An 18,586-nucleotide genomic window follows, 5' to 3' on the forward strand; every position below is an offset into this window, starting at 1 on the left:
TAGTTTCTCATTACTAAATGCATTTTGAGATTGTTATTACCAATACAAATAAAAAACTGAATTTGGTCTTTTCTGAAGCATAAACTCCAAAAAACTCAAAAATTTTGGGATAAAAGATTTTTGGAATACAAATACCAAAACGATCAACATTTGAAAACAAAAAAGTGCCAGAATTAGAATTTGTTGATTTCTTTTTCAAATTATCAGACTTAACTAGTTTATCACATGGGAAAAATATGTTATAAAAAATTATTCCAAGAAAATATGCAAAATCTCTGATTTGGTGAAAAGAACTTCGACGGAACGGAAAGGGAAATTAAGAGCAACTAGAATTATAATTTGAATATTATTGATGAACGCCATGGCATTACATATGGCTCTTATTTTACTCATTTTTCTCTCCACTTCATACTCACAATCGTTTAACAACAAAACTTATAACATATGCGAGAATACCGGTGGTGGATTCTATGATGTTCCCAGTGGTGTGAATACGATCACAGACTCCTGCGACTTAATACGACTTTCTATTGGTGAGGAGAGCAAATTGGTGTTAAGTCAAGGCGTTAGTGTCAATGTCATAGAAAGCGTCGTCGTTTCTAAAACGGGTGAGTTGACTTTAAAAGACAACTCGTCTCTTACAACGGAAAACAATACAACAGTCGATTTCTATGACAATTCCTCAGCAACAATGAATGAAGAGTCACTGATCAATGCAACGACTCTTAATTTCAAAGGAAGAGCTTCATTAATATTAACAGAGAACTCCTCCATCATATTACAAGACGCGTTCAACGCGTTTGTTCTATCAAATATAGTAATGACGGGGAAGTCTTTCATTGACACAAATTCGTTTTTGGTGTACGACAAAGTCAGTTTGACATTGAGAAACGAGAGTTACATCAAAACTGTTATTAATCCAAAATTCCGAGGAGGAGTCGTGTGGTTTAGAGATTCAAGTAAAATAGAGTATACTCTATCAACACGAGACTTGAATATTTATGGCGATTCATTATTCTGTATGACAGATGACGCTTCTATTGAAGCCGCAGGTTCAGTCACTGTGGCGGAAAGTTGCGAAGTACGGTTGATGGGACGAGTGAAGGTCAATATTGCCTCTTCATTTAATATCAATGTCAACGCAAATGCGTTCTTGAATGAAAGTGTCGCAGTCACAACAAAATCGTTTAATTTGAACAACTTTGCTGTTGTTGAAATTGCGGGTTCTGTGACAATTAAAGTAATTAACAATTTTAAAGTGGCTGGACAAGCTTTTTACACCTTGAAAGATCATGCTTTGATGACAATGAAGAACATCAATCTCAACGGCGGTGCAATGAATATGTACGACGACACAACAATGACAGCAACTACTGTGTTATCTATGACGAATTATATGTCCCTCAATTTGTTTAATACCAGCGTAATTACATGTGGTGGTGTATCGTTCTTACAAAATCAAAGAACCGCTTTATTTGCACAAACGAAATTGAGTTCGACAAGTTCGGCGCAAAACATAGTCAGTGGGGGAGTTGTGACACTTTACAATGAGAGCATTTTTGAGACGAAAAAGACGTTACAAATGAATGGAAATGGCTCTATTGAGCTTTATGACGAATCGCGTTTGAATGTGAACACCAACATAAAGATGATCGATCAATCACAACTGTCGAGTTATGGAGAGTCAACTGTAATTACAATAAACATCACGATGAGTGGAGACGCTCTTTTGAAAGTTTGTGGGAAGTCGAAAACGGAACCAAGTGGGTTAGTCACTCTTGGAGAGAATTCGATGATTGTTATTGAAGATAATGGTTTATTTGCGATAAAGGATATTGTAATGGAAAACGGAACCACTTTGGTACTTAAAAGTGAGAATAATATGAACTGTGCAACTTTTGAAACGTTCAATGCCGTTGGAGGTAACGTGGAAATAAATGGCAATTCGTTCATCAAGGGCAAAACATTAAAATCGTCGTTTAATATCATTGATTTAAAGAAACGAGTGATTGGAGCATTCCCCCTCTTCATTGTCGACACCATTGAACATATCGAAATTGGGGAAGTCAAAGGAGATACACTGGATTTGGTATCGTCGCCGAATCCAATTACTATTGATCCCCTCCCAAATGGAACATTTTTACTTCAAGAAAGAAGACTACTTCGATACGGCAATGCTTCAGATCCAACTAACGTTGTGTACTGCCATATGAAAGTGAATGAAGTGGCGGATGCTTCATATATAGAACCACACTGTCCATGCACTGGAATACATTGTGTGGCTGTGCCTGATCAAACACTTGGCTCTGTCATAATTAACATTGATGAAATAGTCATTGGAATGCAACGGGTCGGCGCTGGAATTACATTTGGTGAAATGGTGAGAAACAGCACTATCTTATTCAAAGACGCTCTAATGATTTTACATGGTAAAAATAGTTTACCGACAAAACTGGCAACTTCAATTGAATTTTCTATTGACGAGGAAACGTATCGAGTTGATGGGAGTGGCGTGGAGTTCATCGAATATATTGTGAACAACGAGGTGAACCCAAAGACAGTGAGTGTGATATCTTCAACTATTCCGCTTGTTTTCATGTCTAAAAATGGATATATAGTCGGTAATAAAGTGTATGAATATCTTTACTACAATCCAACGAACAACACGTTAAATACAATACATGAGACAGACCCTATTTGTGAGGACGGGTTTATCAAAATCGATAAGAAGTGCGTTTCTGATGAGAACTGTAAACAAGCAAACGGTGAGTGGTGTGTTAAATGTTACGATGGATATGTTGGTGGCAAGAACAAGAAGTGTTACATCCCCGATGATCACTGCCAAATTGTGGCGATGAACCTTTGCTCTCTGTGTTCGCCAAATTCTTCATATGTGAACGTTGGTGGCACTTGCACTGAAATTTCTGATTATTCTCTTAAAGACGATGTCCACATCATCAGTTGCCAACCGAAGTTTTATTTGGACGAAGGGACGTGTAAAAGTTGTTTAACGAAATATCTCAACTGTGACTTGTGTGACTCGGTCAAGTGTTTCCGATGTTCCAGTACTTACGAGTTGTCTTCTGATAACACGTGTGTGAAATCTCAATGTGGAACTGTTGGGTATGAAATGGATGAGAATGGGAAATGTTACAAACTGTCTGGGAAGTGTGGAACTTCTGTGAATGGTGTTTGCATGAAATGTGAAACGGGAGAGATCTTGGACAATACCAGAGAGTGTGTCACAAGTAAAGACACGTTGTGTGAGCAAAGTTCTTCGAACGGTTGTCACAAGTGCATTTCTGGGTATTTCTCCAATTCGATATTGCAGTGCGACAAGTGTGACGAGACGTGCGCGTCTTGTTACAACAAAACGACTCAATGCACGTCATGTCCCGAAAACCGATTTCTGAACACGAAGAACCACACGTGTGATACGAACGATACTTTTTATTATTCGTGTGACAAAATTTCAGTTGACGGGCAATTTTGTGTGCGGTGTAAGAGTGGGTTTTACAAAACAGGAACAACGTGTCTTCAATGTAAAGAGTCTTGTGGAACGTGCTTAGATGGCAATTCTTGTTTAACGTGTGGTCCACTCTACTTCATGACAATAGTAGGCGAATGTCTCTTGAAAAGTTCGGTAGAAGGGTGTCAAAAAGAAGTGACGTCGGATGGATGTTCCGCATGTGTCGATGGATATTACATATACCAAGGGAATCAATGTAAGAAATGCAACACGACGTGTTCGACATGTGAAGATGATGAAATGTGCACTTCATGTAAAGACGGTTACATCATTGAGAATAATGAGTGTGTGAATTATCAAATTGTAGATAAGTGTGTGGAAGCACGTGACTCGAAATGCACGAAATGCACATTTTGGCATCGACCCGTTTCATATGGTCAATACTGTGAGGCCCATGTGGTGTGGTGGGTTGTCTTGTTGATCATTCTCTTCTTCATATTACTTGTTTTTTCGATAATTACACTCATAATATACATTCTTCGAGTATTGACTGACCGGAAAAGACGGAAAATTCAAGAGAAGAATACGTCGATATTCCGTATTGATAAGTCGAATGTGGAGTTCAAAAACATTGGTGGTGGATTTATTATCGATCATACTATTTTAGACTACAACGATGAGAATGAAGAGATCCCAGTCGGCGTCGAAACTAAAATGTTGGTTTGTGTTGGGAATGTCACTGAACCCCTTGTCAAAATGCAATTTACCACAAAGAATGTTCCAGAGAAATATTCGATCCGTGTTGTTCCCGATTTGGTAGTTTTGAAGAAGGGAGAGGGTTGTGAGTTTAACATCTGTATCACGCCATTATGTATGTGTTATGTTGATGATATCATGTTACTTCATGTTGAAAACATTCACAGCGGGAAAGGGAGGAGTGTAGAAATCGGGTTAGAAGCATCGACTGGTATATCTTCCCGACTGAACCCGGAAGAATTACTACGGAACACGAAAATAGGGGAAGGTTCCTTTGGTGTCGTGTACTCGGGTGAGTTCCGAGGGAATAAAGTAGCGATCAAAGTGATGAAAGAAGGGAATAACACGGAAGAGGCGATGAATGAATTTGAGCATGAAGTTGAGATGCTAGACAAATTCCGAAGTGACTATATCATTCATTTCTATGGAGCTGTCTTCATCCCAACGAAGACGTGTTTAGTCACTGAGTTTGCGGAACATGGGAGTTTATATAGTCTTATTAAAACAAAGAAGGTGCATAAGATTGAACTTCGCGTTCGCTTTTTAATAGATGCTGGTCGAGGGATCGAATACTTACATAACAATGGGATCCTTCATAGAGATATCAAGCCAGATAACATTTTAATCTTTTCCTATGATCTCAAAGAGAATGTTTTAGCGAAACTGACTGACTTTGGATCATCAAGAAATATTAATATGTTAATGACTAATATGACATTCACTAAAGGAATAGGTACTCCCGTGTATATGGCGCCCGAGATATTGAATCAAGAACATTATAAGAAAGAAGCTGATGTCTATTCCTTTGGTGTAACAATGTTCGAGTGTTTATCGTGGCGAACAGCATTCCCGAAGAGTGAGTATCCTTTCTCCTGGAAAATCGCAGAGACTATCATCAGTGGGAAACGACCCGAACGGACTCCAAACGTCCCCCAAAAGTATTACGATATCATCACTCACACTTGGGCACAAACCCCATCTGAACGGTTCACAATTCAAGAAGTGATCAAACAGTTAGTCACAGCATAACTGAGTTATTTGTATTTCCTTTCATACGGGAGAGAACTATAATGAAGAGTTATAGAATTCTACAACAAGGTACTTGTAAAAGTCGATTATTCTGTATTGAGCAAAGGTTTGAGGTTATTAGCCATTGCGACGACGTCCTCGTCCGTGTCTTTAGCTAACGTTTCAACGCAAGGAGCTACTCTTGAGTTGACAATTGCGATGTCCAAAAATTTCTTCGAGATTAAGACTCTGAGTTGTTGTAAAACTGTCAGCCTGACATTAGGTACAACATCAAACGCCAAATTGAGTATCATTGGTAAGAAACTCGTAGTGAATGCGTCCTTTCCCATGACATATCCGACCTCTACCATAGCTGCTAGAGTTGATTGTCTTATCTTATAATTTGGATGTGTGTAGAAGAGAATAATCAAAGGAGTGATATATGACTTCCCCCACTCGACTCCAAACATCTCGACGATATCCGCCATCGACTGGACTGTCTGTTTTCGCACTTCTAACGAAGCATCTTTCATCCCACATTTTAACACTAAAACCACTCGCTCCGATAATTCAAGACCAAAGTATGACACTATCTGTGGAAGCATTAATTGAACAGAAGAACGAACACGCCACTCGGGGTCATTCATCATGTCGATGACAGCGGTGGCTAACGAGAAAAATTGTTCCATGGTGACTTGGTCAAGTAAGACTTGAACGGAAGTCAATGCCGTCAAACGAACATCGGAATTGTCATCTTTTAACGCTTTCTGTATCAATTCGATCGAACTTTGTTGTTGTAAAGTGTACGGTGCTATCGAGAGAACACAACAACGGATCGACGGATTCACATGTGTTGATAACTCAAAGAGCGGATCCTTCAAAAAAGGAGTCGGCTTCGGCTCTATCATTTTTAATGCAGTCACTATCACTGAGGGATCTTGGTCTCCTAAATAAACAAATAACTGCTCTAATGTGGGCGTCTTAAGTGATTTGAGTGAGTCGAGACGCTCGTAATAATTCAACGACTCCGACATGTTTGTATTTTCAAGTTCTTTTTGAGTTCGTTTTTTGATGGGTTTGCAGTTCTTTGCTTGTGATTTTTTTTTCAAAAAAAAATCACAAGCGAAAAACTCAAAATGATTTTGAGTTACTATTTCAGTTTAGTACTATTCTATATGTGATATAATATAAGTAAAAAGGAAGAATGAAAGGGAATTTAGAGGGAAAAAATGTGGGAAAGTTTAAGAAAATAACAAAAAAATTAAAAACGAAATTTTTTTTCCCAAAAATAAAAAAAAATATTTTCAGTTTCGCCAAAACACAATATGAATATCAACTCCATCCAAGACAACATTTTCGAAAATCCTTTAGACACAGTTTGTATTTAGTTTCTGTGTAATTTCGCAATGTGTTATTCAGTGGTAACGACGTAACTATATTTTACAATTGTTATTATTAAATAAAATCATTATTATTGAAAGAATTAATTATCTCTCACTCATTCACTCAGATTGAGATTGACGGAATAGCTTTTGTTGCCGTTGAACAACGACATTCCCGCTGGTCTTTTAAAACACTTTTGCTCGACGTTGAACACGCCGGAACAGATCTCCAAAAACACTGAAATGATCTTTTCGTTTTACATTGAGCACGAGAAGATTAAAGATCTGATTGATTATTTGATTGATCGTGAGATTGAGGAGTGTTTCCGAACGCCGAGTTCTATCTTCCGTCGGAACTCGATATTCACTCGAATCATTCGAGTTTTCCTCGACAACGAACTGAAATTGTTTTTGAAAGAGATAGTAGCGATCGTTCAGAAGTTCATGAAGCAGATCAAATTCAAGTTAGTCATCGGTAACGTCTTAAGTCCCGATGTCGACAAATCCGTCGAGAAGATGGCCCAGATCATTGAAGCTGTTCTTCAACACATTGTCGAGTGCAAAACCTTTCCGCCGGGGTTCACGTATTTCATGTCGAAAGTGTCTCAAGAGCTTCACAAGAGAACTCCTTCGGTTGAGTTGTCAGCGCTGAAGAATTTGATATTTTTGCGAACGATCAATTCTGCGTTAGTCCATTCGCAATCGAAAAGCCAACAAGACGGTGACTCAATGAAAACGTTATCTGTTGCTTTCCAATGGTTTGTAGGGGACTCCGGAGACAACGGGATCTCCCCATCACAAAATTGGAAACAACTGTTGATGGAAAAGATGAAGGGATTAAGAGAACAAGTCGACACGTGGTTAACGTCCCTCAGAGATTTACAATTGGATCAACCAGTCGAATTGGTTTGGGTGACACCTGGCGCGTCAAATGAATTGCTCCAACGCGTGAAAAACGAATGGAAAGACGTGTTGGAATTTTTATCAAGCGAAAGTCAGGGGTTGATGGAACTCCACTTCGACTCACAACCAGACACTAAACGAAAATACACAAAACTGTTGAACGAACTCGACGCATACTCAAATGGAATTGTCAAGGAACACTCGGAATTATTAATGCTCATGACCGCACTCACTATGCAAATTAAAGATCTTAAGGCTGAGGTAAAGTACTTGAAAAAGGTGTTGGTCGAAAAGGACAAGTCACTCACCTATTTGCTTGAACAAGAACAACACTAATCGTATTTCCTTTTTTTGTCATTTAAAATGGTCATGTAATAGAATATCTTAGACAATTTTTTTGAAATATAGAGGTGTGTTTTGTGTATTTTCTATTTTGTTTTTTGTTCGTAATTCAATGTTTTTTTTGATATTAAAATTATAATACAATTATATTATAATATAGTTTAACAGACACATGACTAAATATAATTATAAAAATAGTATAAAGTATAATAAAAAGAAATCTACAATATTCTAGTAAAAATGAATTAAACAAATAACTAGAACGATGAACTAATAAAAACTTGAAATAGTTACGAAAATCACGAAAGTTCGAAGTGAAAGGATGGAAGATGTGAGAACTGAACTAGAAAATCAAATTGAATGTCAAAGAAAGAAAAGGCAAAGGTGGCGGACACACAAGACCTCAGAGAGATGTTGACGAATAAAAAAGAGAATGTTCGAATCGATGGGTTGAAAATCGTCATCTCACAAATGACCGAAGGGAAAGATGTGGGGATTTTGTTTGGGGAAGTCTTACAATGCGTCACAACCCCAAACATCGACGCGAAAAAGTTGGCGTATTTGTACATCATGAACTACGCAAAGACACAACAGGACAATGCTATTAAGTCCATTCAAGCATTCTTGAGAGACTGTAATGACCCCAATCCGATTGTTCGAGCCCTTGCTATTCGAACTATGGGAGCCATCAGAGTCCCGAAAGTCACCGAAGAGCTGTATGCGCCACTTCAAAAAGCATTGAAAGATCAAGACCCGTATGTCCGAAAGACTGCTGCGATGTGTGTTGCGAAACTTTACTTTTTGAATCAAGAGGAATGCGTCAAGAGAGGGTTTTTGGCGACGCTGAAGGAACTCATTTTCGACTCGAATCATGTTGTCGTTGCGAACGCACTTGCTGCGCTGAACGAAATCAACGATATGTCGGACAAACACGATGTGTTTGAGGTCAACTCCGACAATTTGAATATTCTGCTGACTGCTTTGAACAAATGCGCGAATGAATGGGGACAAGTCATCATCTTGGATACCATCTCCAAATATGTCCCAGAGAACACACAGATTTCCGAATCGATTTGTGAACAAGTTGCTCCGAGATTGAAAGCCGCGAACTCGGCTGTCGTTTTGGCTGCAGTCAAAGTCATTTTGGTGATGTTGCCACATTTGTCGGAACAAAACGTTGCGTTGTACTTAAAGAAGATTGCTCCCCCATTGGGAACGTTAATGTCGGCATCGAAGGCATTTGAGATTCAATATGTCGCGTTGAGAAACATTCGACTCATTTTGCAGAAGTGCAAGGAGTTACTTGTGAACGACGTCAAGATTTTCTATTGTAAATACAACGACCCGTTGTACATCAAAGTCGAGAAGCTGGAGATCATCGTTGCTTTGGCGAACAAGGACAACATCAAAGAAATTTTGGCTGAGTTTGTTGATTACTCTCAGATGGGCGATGTCGAGTTTGTCAGAAAGGCGGTTCGAGCGCTTGGAAGATGCGCAATTAAACTCGAGAATGTTGCCAATCAATGCATTTCCACTCTTGTTGATCTTATCAACACGAAGGTTAATTACATTGTTCAAGAGGCTATTGTTGTCATCAGAGACATCTTCAGAAGATATCCGAACAGATACGAAAAGGTCATTGGAACACTTTGCGAGAACTTGGATTCGCTTGATGAGCCTGAGGCGAAGGCTGCGATGATCTGGATTATTGGTGAATATTCCGATCGAATCACAAACGTTGCGGATTTGCTTAATATGTTCCTTGAAACATTCCAAGAGGAAGACGTCAACGTTCAACTCCAGTTACTCACTGCAACCGTCAAAGCATTTTTGAAGGCATCGCTCGAAGACCAAGATATTCTTCAGAACTTGTTCACCATGTGCACACAAAGCGACAACCCCGACTTGAGAGATAGAGGACTGTTTTATTGGAGATTGCTGGCTCATGACCCAGACTTGGCTAAAGAAATGGTTTGCTCAGAAAAGCCAATCATTAAGGACGACTCAGAGGAACTTGATCAAGCCGTCTTGGTTAAGCTGATTCCACACATCGGGTCACTTGCTTCATTGTTGCATAAACCACCAGAGGTCTTTATTTCTTCATTGAAGGCACAAGCGGGTGGATTCAATTTCAAGAACCTCGACGCACTTGGAGAGGCATTCTCTTCTGAGGACGACGACGACGACGAAATTCCAGTCAACACAACACAAGGAGGTTCAAAATCATTGTTGGACTTCGACGACCATCCACAACCAGCTCAACAAACACAAGCTCAGCCACAACAACAAAGACCAAGTGCTATGAGTTTGTTTGATATGGCTGGCCCAGCACAACCAGTTCAACAAGGCGCTCCTATGCAACAGCAAGGAGCTCCAGCCACAAGCTTCTTTGATTTGGGAGGATCACCTCAACCCACGCAACAGCCAGTTCAGCAACAGGCACCAGCACAACAAAACAAGCCAGCTATCGACTTGTCTTTCTTAGGAATCTAAGTGACTTTTGATGCTTATATTTTGTCTTATGATGATAAAACCATCCAATATTTTATAACATTGTTTCAGTATTTTTCACATTATACCTAATGCCGTTTTTTTTCAAAAAATAAAACCCATTTTGCATACCAAATATCTTTAAAAACAGAATTAATAATTCGCATACCATTAGTTTTCTATTTTTTCAATTAGCAATAGAAATAACAAAAAAACTTCGATTAAGCGACTTGAGACATTTATTAATAAAAAATAAATCGAGTGAAAGCAATAAAATTAAGCTCTGTAGTTGTAATCGACACCAGCACTGCAAATAGAAACATCACCTCTGTACTGTTTCATATATGGAGAAGACCATCCACCGAAAGCACCGAAGTCACCGAATGAGGCCCAGTTGTCGTAGTGTGGATACCACAATGGGACGCTTCCGGCATTGCTATAAGTGTATGACCCGAAGATATTTCCCCAGTAGTAAGATGAGGCATAGACACCACTTGCAATACCATAACTAATAGACTTGCCCATCATTCTCTCGAAGAAGTCTCTGTTAGTTGAGACACTGCTTGTCCATGTACCTTCAATGTCATACCAGACTCTCTTGAACTTCATGTTGTTGGCAACTACGTTATTCCAGAACTCGACGACTTGACCTTCTGGGTTACCACAAGAGAGGCATGGGTAGAAGTACACGTCAGAAGTGTCACTCACAAATCCAACGGATTGGGCTTGTTGGAGAGTATATACGGAGTTCGAGTCGAAGTATCCCGGAGAACACCATGCTCTGCAAATGAAGAATCCAGTGAACCCGTTGTTTCTAAGGCACTGAATGGATGAGGCGGAGGTGGGTTGAGAGACATCAACACCGTAAGACGCCAAAGAAACTGCTATCAAGCAGGCAAAGAAGAACATCTGAATAGTCGATCTCTATTAAGATTTAAATACCTCCATTATTTTGGTATTTCTTGTTTTGCTTTGTTCTTTTACTTTCATTTGGTATTATTATAGCTTTTTATAGTTATCTACATACTATTTGAATCTCTCATAAAAGTGTCGAATCTCTCTCTTTGTGTTTGAATTTTTTCGGTTGGACAATTCTTGTGTGAAGCCTTTCGAACGCACAATTCTGGGATAATTATTAATATAATCCAGTTTTTTACTATTTCATTATCAGTCGGTAACTCTTTGAATTTTCCAAAACAATCGAATTCAATTAGAAGAACTAAAAATTCTTTGGAAACAATAAATCTGTTGATTTTCGCACTAATAACTTATTTATTTTCGTACTATAGTTTTATAGTATTATAGTTGATTTAAATTTGTTTTTTTCTTATTTCTAAATTGTAATTAATTATTAGATCTTTCTATTTTTATCAAAAAAATGAAAAACTATATTAATATATTTTCAAATTATTAATGTATAGATTTAAAGATTGTGATTTTTGAAATAGAATTATCTTGTTTATTTTTTGCAAATAAAATAATTCCAATATCTTTTTTGGCGCATATTCCCGATAATTTAAACAAATAGCGTTGTAATATTTCCATTATTACTTTACGAGGCGATTCGAGTTTTCTATTCCCAAACGAAAAGAATTATTTAAATAAAAAAACAAATAAAATGTTATTTAAAATGTTATTATAACAACCACAGAAATTCAAACCTTATGAGTATAGTACAATTATAATTTAGTAATAGAACTCCCTTTCTTTGTTGGATTTGATAGATGATTCTATGTGCCGAGTTATTCATTTTCAATTGCCGATAAGTCAAATTGCATTGTGGCCTCTGAAGTTGTCTTACTTAGACTTTGTTTACTCGTTTGTTGATTCTCTTGCTTTACCATTCTTCTGATTTCAACCATCTCGACGTCGGGGATTTCTTCGCACTCAAATGAATCATAATTATCGACGTCGATCACATTATTCTCCTCCACTCTATGTTCTTCCTCCATCACTTTGAAGCTATCGACGTCGATAATTCCACTCGTCTCCATATCGACTTTTTTCTTATTCCCATCGAGAAACGCAACTACACTCTCCCCACAGATTTCGACAAACTCCGCATCTCCGGGGGCTTGTTGTATGATCTTTTCTAAATTCACGTCCAGCACCACATCCTCCCAATACATCAGTTTGTTACATTGACAACACGTCCAATGCTTTTCCCAGAACGACACGACACTTAAGATATCGACACATGTCTCGTGGGTACACCTTTGTCCTCTGACGGGGTGTTTCATTTTAACTATCGAATACGGACACCTCAAACTCACCAATCGCGACGTTTCTTCAATTTCACTACTCTCCATCCCACTCGAACTCACAAACCTTTTATTCTCTTTTAAGTACATATACAGCCGATCCGCGCGGTCTTCTTGCGTCTCATGGACCGTCGAAAAGATAACGACCGTTGCTTCCGTCCTAATCAAGTAATTGTTCCGCTTTAATTTGAAAGGGACTATAGTGTACTTCTTCTTCTCGTCGTACTCCTCGAAGACGTTAATTTGGTTATTAATCTCGACACTCACGGATACGTCCTTCCCCGACGAATCGATGACGCGCAGATAACACCCGGACGTCGGAGCGAACTTGAACGGCGTGTACTGTGAATTTTCCTTGACTAATAATATTCGCGATACTTTGTAATACGGCAGTAAAGTCTTATAAAAGGTATCTGGCAATTTGAAGGGCTGTGTAGTTTGAAAGTACTTCATGATATCTCCCGAGCCTTTACTCTTCGACCGCGACGTCGATTGTTCATTTAAATGAATCGAATTTGGGTGTTTGGGGGAGACGTGATTGTTTGCGGCGATGACGTGCTCTTGAATGGAGTCGGTCTCGGTCACCGAGAATGAGTCGAATGACTTCAGTTGATTGTATGAGGTCGACTTAGATATCAAAGTGATTTGAAGGTCGGACATTTCTGTGTTAAGGACGTTGCACAAGTCTTTTGCCAAACATGTTGTCGAAGAAAAGTTCGACGGCGGTTGTAAGAGTTTTGCTAGGAACGAAAAAGTAAGTAAATAACTTCGAAACCCATTTAAATAACAGTTGGAAGAAAGATGTTTCTCTGTTGGGTCAAAAAGAACGTCAAAAGTGTAATCGTCCGGAGAAAGGTGAAGGTATTGAAGAACTTCACTTTTGTGTTCGGTCTCTAGCCACTCATATACTTTCATTGTTCGTTTCGTTTTCTTTTCGAGATATGAAAGGTGAGTATATGAACTAAAGAAGAAATAATTACTAATGATTGAATAAGTTATTATTCTATTTTATTTATCATTTTTCTTAATAAATTTATTGATAAGTATTCATCTGATATTTATCTAGTAATGATAATTATATATATTATAAATATTAAAATATATATTGATATTAGTTAATAATTAATAATTAAATTATATACATATGATATAAATACAATAAAAAAATATTGTAAAAATTTCAACATTTTTTGTTTCACAACAATCCCACTCACTCTAAAAAAAAGAGAAGAAGTCTTAACAAAAAGAGAAAAAAAATCTTTAAAGGTATTTGATGGAGTTTGAAATCCCACAGAACGACGAAGAGAAAGAAGTTGGGTATGGTGGTTCTATGTCGTTTGATATTGGCGAGGATGCTTTTGACATCTCCGCTTCCGAATTAAAAAAGAAGTGTTCATCCGTGTTGAATCAAGTTGCTGCAACACCTTTTCTGTTATATGATGTTCCTAGTAATTACGGGTGGTTATTCCTATCTGCCAGGAATGGCATGTTATCGGAATCGGTGAGTAAAATAGCAAAGACTTTGTCGACCTCCGACTATTCAAATTTGACATCAGAAACAACAAGAAAGTATCGGAGTGTTATTAAGATGGTAGCATACTTATTACAAACAGTAGATGTCACTTCACTTGTTGTACGTGGTGTCTATGATCTACTTAAAGTCCCCATCGACGCTATTTTCTCCTCAACGGACTTCTTCTTTTTGGAGTGTTTACGAAAAGTCGCACAGAACGGGATGAAACAGACGGACAACAAGACGGTGAATACCATTTTCCTCAAATTGACGGCACTCAACCATGTGGATGCAATTGTTACAAACGTGTTACAAAATCTGAGTGAAGATTCCGACATCTCGTCCATTGATATCATTTTGAAAGATAACGATACAGTCGTCCAGAAATTACTTCGACAAATAGCAGTCGTTGATTTAACCAATGGCAAGCTACAGAAGAACATAGCAACAGTTCTACCAAAGTTACCAAATTTGGTTCCAGAGAGTGTGAATAAACTCCCGAGTCTGTTGCATGCACTTTTGGATCAACAAGAACACGTCTTGAGAAATGGGGTTATTGAGTGCTACGGAGTTATACTTTTGACATCACCAAATGACAAATTGTTCGACTGTCTCTTCGATAGATTTTATGATGTCAATTCCTTTGTAAGAATTAAAGTGTTACAGACGTGGGGGAGTTTGGTGGAGCATCGCGCGGTGCCTCTTGATCGGTTTAACAACATCGTCGAGAAAGTCGTTGAGAGGTTAAACGACAAATCGACGCCTGTGAGAAAGAATGCGATTTCGTTGTTAGAGAGTATGTTAGAGTTCAACCCGTATTCAGTGATATTGCGGCGTGACATGTTCGAGTCGAAGTTGCAAGAAACTGCGGAGATGTTAAAGAATACCACTGACAAGATGAGTGAAGATAGTGACGATGACAACGATGTTGAGGACAAGGAATTGAATGTCCCAACAGAGAAGATTATACAACTGTTTGAAGGGACTGGATTTCAACATATTGCAGACACTGAATTACTTGAAACAAAGAAGCAGGAAGTGTTAAAGAACTTTGTGGAGTGGGTGAAGAACTCGATTGAGTTCATTGACAGCTTTGACAATGCCATTTCAATCGTGGAGAATATCTTAGAGTCTACCACCGTGCTCGACCTGAAAGAAGCAATTAAATTCTTTGGTACAATCTGTCAACACAAAATCGCGAAAGGTGCCACAGCAATGAAGAAGACGCTCGAGTTGTTATTTTCCAAAGAAGTTGACGTTCAAAATGTGATTGTCGACAGTGTTGTTAAATCGCTGTGTGATGAAAGTCCACAGAGTAAAATCAACAATTTGTTGTTAATGGCAAATGGGTCTAATATAGGGGAGGATCTTTGTATGAAGAAACTGACGGGGTTGTTGATCAACAAGAAAGTGATTGCGGCGAATGAGGTCGACTACTTATTGGCGTACATGGCTGGAAAACTTCCAGGAGGTGCGGATTTGGAGGCCATCACTGCAATGACTTTGTTGTCATACATCGCATCCAACAAGCCCAAAATGATCACCGAGAAAATCCCCCTCATCACATCAATTTGTTTTGTCAAGAATTGCACTGCAAATTACGTGTACCATGGTGCTTTAATATTGAAAGCGTTGTATGAAAGTGAAGAAGACATCCCAAAGTTAGCAATGAATGATCCAATCGTGAAAGAACTTGTCGACGTACTTGATGCCAAGTACCCGACAAACACATGGGTGCCAGTGATGCACACCGTGCTCGATTTGCTTTACAAAGCAGTTGAAAACCCAAACGAAGCTGCGCGGGAGATTGTCCGCCACAAACTACGTGATGTCCAAGAACGAAACGGATTGAACGAAATAGTCCGGTTGATTGGAACAGTGGGCGGTGTTGCTCGGAAGCAAGGGGAGATGTATGATGCGATGAAAGAAGGGGTTGTTGAAGAAGTTGAGAAGAAGAAAGGTAAAAAGGGTAAAAAGATTAACGACGTGTGTGAGTCAAAGATGAATGAAGTCGTTGGAGAAGTTCTTGAAGATGGGTTGTTAGGTGAGTTTGTTAAAATAACAGACGCGTATGTGACTGACATAATTGCGCAACGATATAGTGAAGACATCTATTTAACAATGCGAGTCGTCGTGATCAACACGATGTGTTCATTCATGATGGTGAGTCAAAGTTATTGTGAGAAGCAGTTGCAAACGTTATTCACTGTTTTGGAGAATATCAAAGACGACGTGATTCGAAGTAACATTGTGTATTACATTGGAGACTATTCTTGTCGGTATCCCAATTTGCTTGAAGGGTGGGTTGGTTATTTGTATGGTCGTTTGAAGGACGAGAGTGCCCTTGTTCGTCGGAGCGCAGTTGTTGTATTGAGTGAGTTGATATTCCACGACATCATCAAAGTGAAAGGTAATTTGTATTTGATGGGACTTGCACTCGTCGATGAGGAAGAGCGAGTGAGGGACTTAGCTCACACTTTTTTCCACGAGTATTCGTCAAAGACCAACGCGATATACAATGTACTTCCCGACTTAATATCATCGTTAGGAAAAGAAGACATCGAGAGGAAACAATTCGAATATATAATAAAATTCATTTTCTCGTTCATCGCAAAGGACAAACAACACGAACAGTTAATGGCAAAGTTATTGCAACGGTTCACTTTGAATGAACAAACGCCGAAACAATGGGGGTGCACCGCGTATTGTTTGTCGTTGTTGAATTACAACGAAAAGAGTCTGAAAAAATTGATTGAATCGGCGAAGATGTTTGGGAATAAGTTGCACGTCAAAGAGGTCAAGGAAGCCTTCATGAATATGTGTAACCGTCTCAGGAAGTTTGTCAAGCCAGAGATGAAGCCCCTTGTCGAAGAGTTTGAAAAGATAGTAGTCAGGGAAGGCGGAAATGAAAAGGAAGACGAAGAGGAACTCGAGAGAGAGAGGAATGAGACGGACCAGAGTAAGATGGAGGAGGACAGCGAGTAATGTTGAATGAATTTTAAGATCTTTGGGTGTTTAACAGTATCAATTTTGAGGTATTGAAAATATATTATTATTATAATTTTAATATAATTCAATATTAGTATAGTAATATTATAGTTTTTAATTTTATATATTTATTAGTTTATAAAATATAAGTTTGTTTTATTTAAGTTATAGTTTTGTTTTTTGAGTTGATAAATAGTTAATTAATGATTTATTTTGTTATAAATTGTACTTGTTGATATTTTGACTTTTTAAAAAACAAAAAACACAAGAACGCCAATTAGCGGCAAATAATTGAGGTGGGTGAGTAAACACGAAAAAAGGTGGGAAACATGGCCATGAAAAGAGAAAAATGTCATTCAAAAAGATAAAAAGGTTCATACTCCCAAAAAGCATTTCTGTTAACAGAAAACATATTTATAACAGTCGTATTTTCGGTAAATAAACGGGAATAGTATAAGAAGAGAATGAGAGAAATTGTCAAAAAAGAGAGAAGTCATGATTTGATAAGGGTGGAAAAAGACTATATTTAAGCCAAAGAAGCACTGAGAATAGTTATCAAGTTGGATGCCAAAGGACAACAAGAAAGCTAAGAAGGTTGACAAGAAGGCCAAGGTCGAAAAGGAGAAGAAGCCAAAGAAGGAGAAAGACCCAAACAAACCCAAAAAGCCAGCATCAGCTTACCTCTTGTATTGCCAAGAAGTCCGACCAAGTGTCAAAGAAAAGAATCCAGAAATGAAGCAAAAAGATATTCTTGGGGTCATTGGGAAGATGTGGAAAGATCTTTCCGAGTCGGAGAAGAAGAAGTATACCGATATGTATGATGCCAACAAAAAAGTCTATGAAGAGCAAGTCAAGGCTGATGAAGGAAAGGCAAAAGAGGACTGAAACCGTCTTATAATTTTGTTGTTCATTACAATTGTTTCTTATATAATTTCTTTCGTTTCTTCCGTCTAAAAATGGATTATCAAGGTATAATTTCTTTCTAATAAATTATCTATTCAATTTCTCTATTTTTAATTCCCGTTTTCCCTTTTCTTTTTTTGTGTATCATTCACCAGAGTATTTTAGTATTTTTATTAGTATTATACCATTATTATTATTAGTAAATTAATACTATATTTTTATTATAAAAAAAAGAAAAAAGTAAAAAGAACGCAAAAATCATACTATTGATGGGATTTAGTATTTTCTATATACTTGTGGTGTGTGTGACTGCAGTCAGAGTAATGATAAAACCACGAACAGAAGATGTCATAGAAGTGTTAGGACAGTTAGAAGCAGATATTCGTGACATCGAAACAACAGAAGCGATGATTAGAGGAGACATCAACTACGACACAGTGTTGCACTCAACTTACCTCCCAATGTACGAACAATTCCAACTCAAACATCAACTCGCGTTCAGCAGAAGACAACTCAAACAAACACTCGAGGTTAAGGGCGTATTGGCAAGGCGGTTCAACGTACCTCAAAA

At 38.2% G+C, this 18,586-nt stretch overlaps 9 protein-coding genes across 9 annotated transcripts; 6 read left to right on the forward strand and 3 right to left on the reverse strand.

Annotated features, from left to right (window-relative positions):
- Window positions 1-373: 373 nt before the first annotated feature.
- EIN_284490 (protein serine/threonine kinase, putative) lies at window positions 374-5,254 on the forward strand (the record flags this gene model as incomplete). Its single annotated transcript, XM_004184171.1, has 1 exon — window positions 374-5,254. One exon carries the CDS (start codon window positions 374-376, stop codon window positions 5,252-5,254), a length of 4,881 nt encoding a protein of 1,626 aa, XP_004184219.1.
- Window positions 5,255-5,340: 86 nt separating this feature from the next.
- On the reverse strand, window positions 5,341-6,267 carry EIN_284500 (protein phosphatase PP2A regulatory subunit A, putative; the record flags this gene model as incomplete). Its single annotated transcript, XM_004184172.1, has 1 exon — window positions 5,341-6,267. One exon carries the CDS (start codon window positions 6,265-6,267, stop codon window positions 5,341-5,343), a length of 927 nt encoding a protein of 308 aa, XP_004184220.1.
- Window positions 6,268-6,558: 291 nt separating this feature from the next.
- EIN_284510 (hypothetical protein) lies at window positions 6,559-7,854 on the forward strand (the record flags this gene model as incomplete). Its single annotated transcript, XM_004184173.1, has 2 exons — window positions 6,559-6,609; window positions 6,763-7,854. The coding sequence occupies 2 exons, from the start codon at window positions 6,559-6,561 to the stop codon at window positions 7,852-7,854; spliced, it is 1,143 nt and encodes a 380-aa protein (XP_004184221.1).
- Window positions 7,855-8,220: 366 nt separating this feature from the next.
- On the forward strand, window positions 8,221-10,353 carry EIN_284520 (AP-2 complex subunit beta-1, putative; the record flags this gene model as incomplete). Its single annotated transcript, XM_004184174.1, has 1 exon — window positions 8,221-10,353. The coding sequence occupies one exon, from the start codon at window positions 8,221-8,223 to the stop codon at window positions 10,351-10,353; it is 2,133 nt and encodes a 710-aa protein (XP_004184222.1).
- Window positions 10,354-10,626: 273 nt separating this feature from the next.
- Window positions 10,627-11,259, reverse strand: EIN_284530 (lysozyme, putative; the record flags this gene model as incomplete). The annotated part of the gene is made up of 1 exon (XM_004184175.1): window positions 10,627-11,259. One exon carries the CDS (start codon window positions 11,257-11,259, stop codon window positions 10,627-10,629), a length of 633 nt encoding a protein of 210 aa, XP_004184223.1.
- Window positions 11,260-12,092: 833 nt separating this feature from the next.
- Window positions 12,093-13,526, reverse strand: EIN_284540 (sumo ligase, putative; the record flags this gene model as incomplete). The annotated part of the gene is made up of 1 exon (XM_004184176.1): window positions 12,093-13,526. The coding sequence occupies one exon, from the start codon at window positions 13,524-13,526 to the stop codon at window positions 12,093-12,095; it is 1,434 nt and encodes a 477-aa protein (XP_004184224.1).
- Window positions 13,527-13,884: 358 nt separating this feature from the next.
- On the forward strand, window positions 13,885-17,109 carry EIN_284550 (condensin, putative; the record flags this gene model as incomplete). Its single annotated transcript, XM_004184177.1, has 1 exon — window positions 13,885-17,109. The coding sequence occupies one exon, from the start codon at window positions 13,885-13,887 to the stop codon at window positions 17,107-17,109; it is 3,225 nt and encodes a 1,074-aa protein (XP_004184225.1).
- Window positions 17,110-17,676: 567 nt separating this feature from the next.
- On the forward strand, window positions 17,677-17,997 carry EIN_284560 (high mobility group protein B3, putative; the record flags this gene model as incomplete). Its single annotated transcript, XM_004184178.1, has 1 exon — window positions 17,677-17,997. The coding sequence occupies one exon, from the start codon at window positions 17,677-17,679 to the stop codon at window positions 17,995-17,997; it is 321 nt and encodes a 106-aa protein (XP_004184226.1).
- A 341-nt stretch (window positions 17,998-18,338) lies between these two features.
- On the forward strand, window positions 18,339-18,586 carry EIN_284570 (hypothetical protein; the record flags this gene model as incomplete). Its single annotated transcript, XM_004184179.1, has 1 exon — window positions 18,339-18,586. A coding segment is annotated over one exon (248 nt), but the record flags the coding sequence as incomplete, so codon positions are not given.

The sequence above is a fragment of the Entamoeba invadens genome (assembly GCF_000330505.1).
Source record: "Entamoeba invadens IP1 unplaced genomic scaffold scaff_1105074725665, whole genome shotgun sequence".
NCBI lineage: Eukaryota > Evosea > Mastigamoebida > Endamoebidae > Entamoeba > Entamoeba invadens.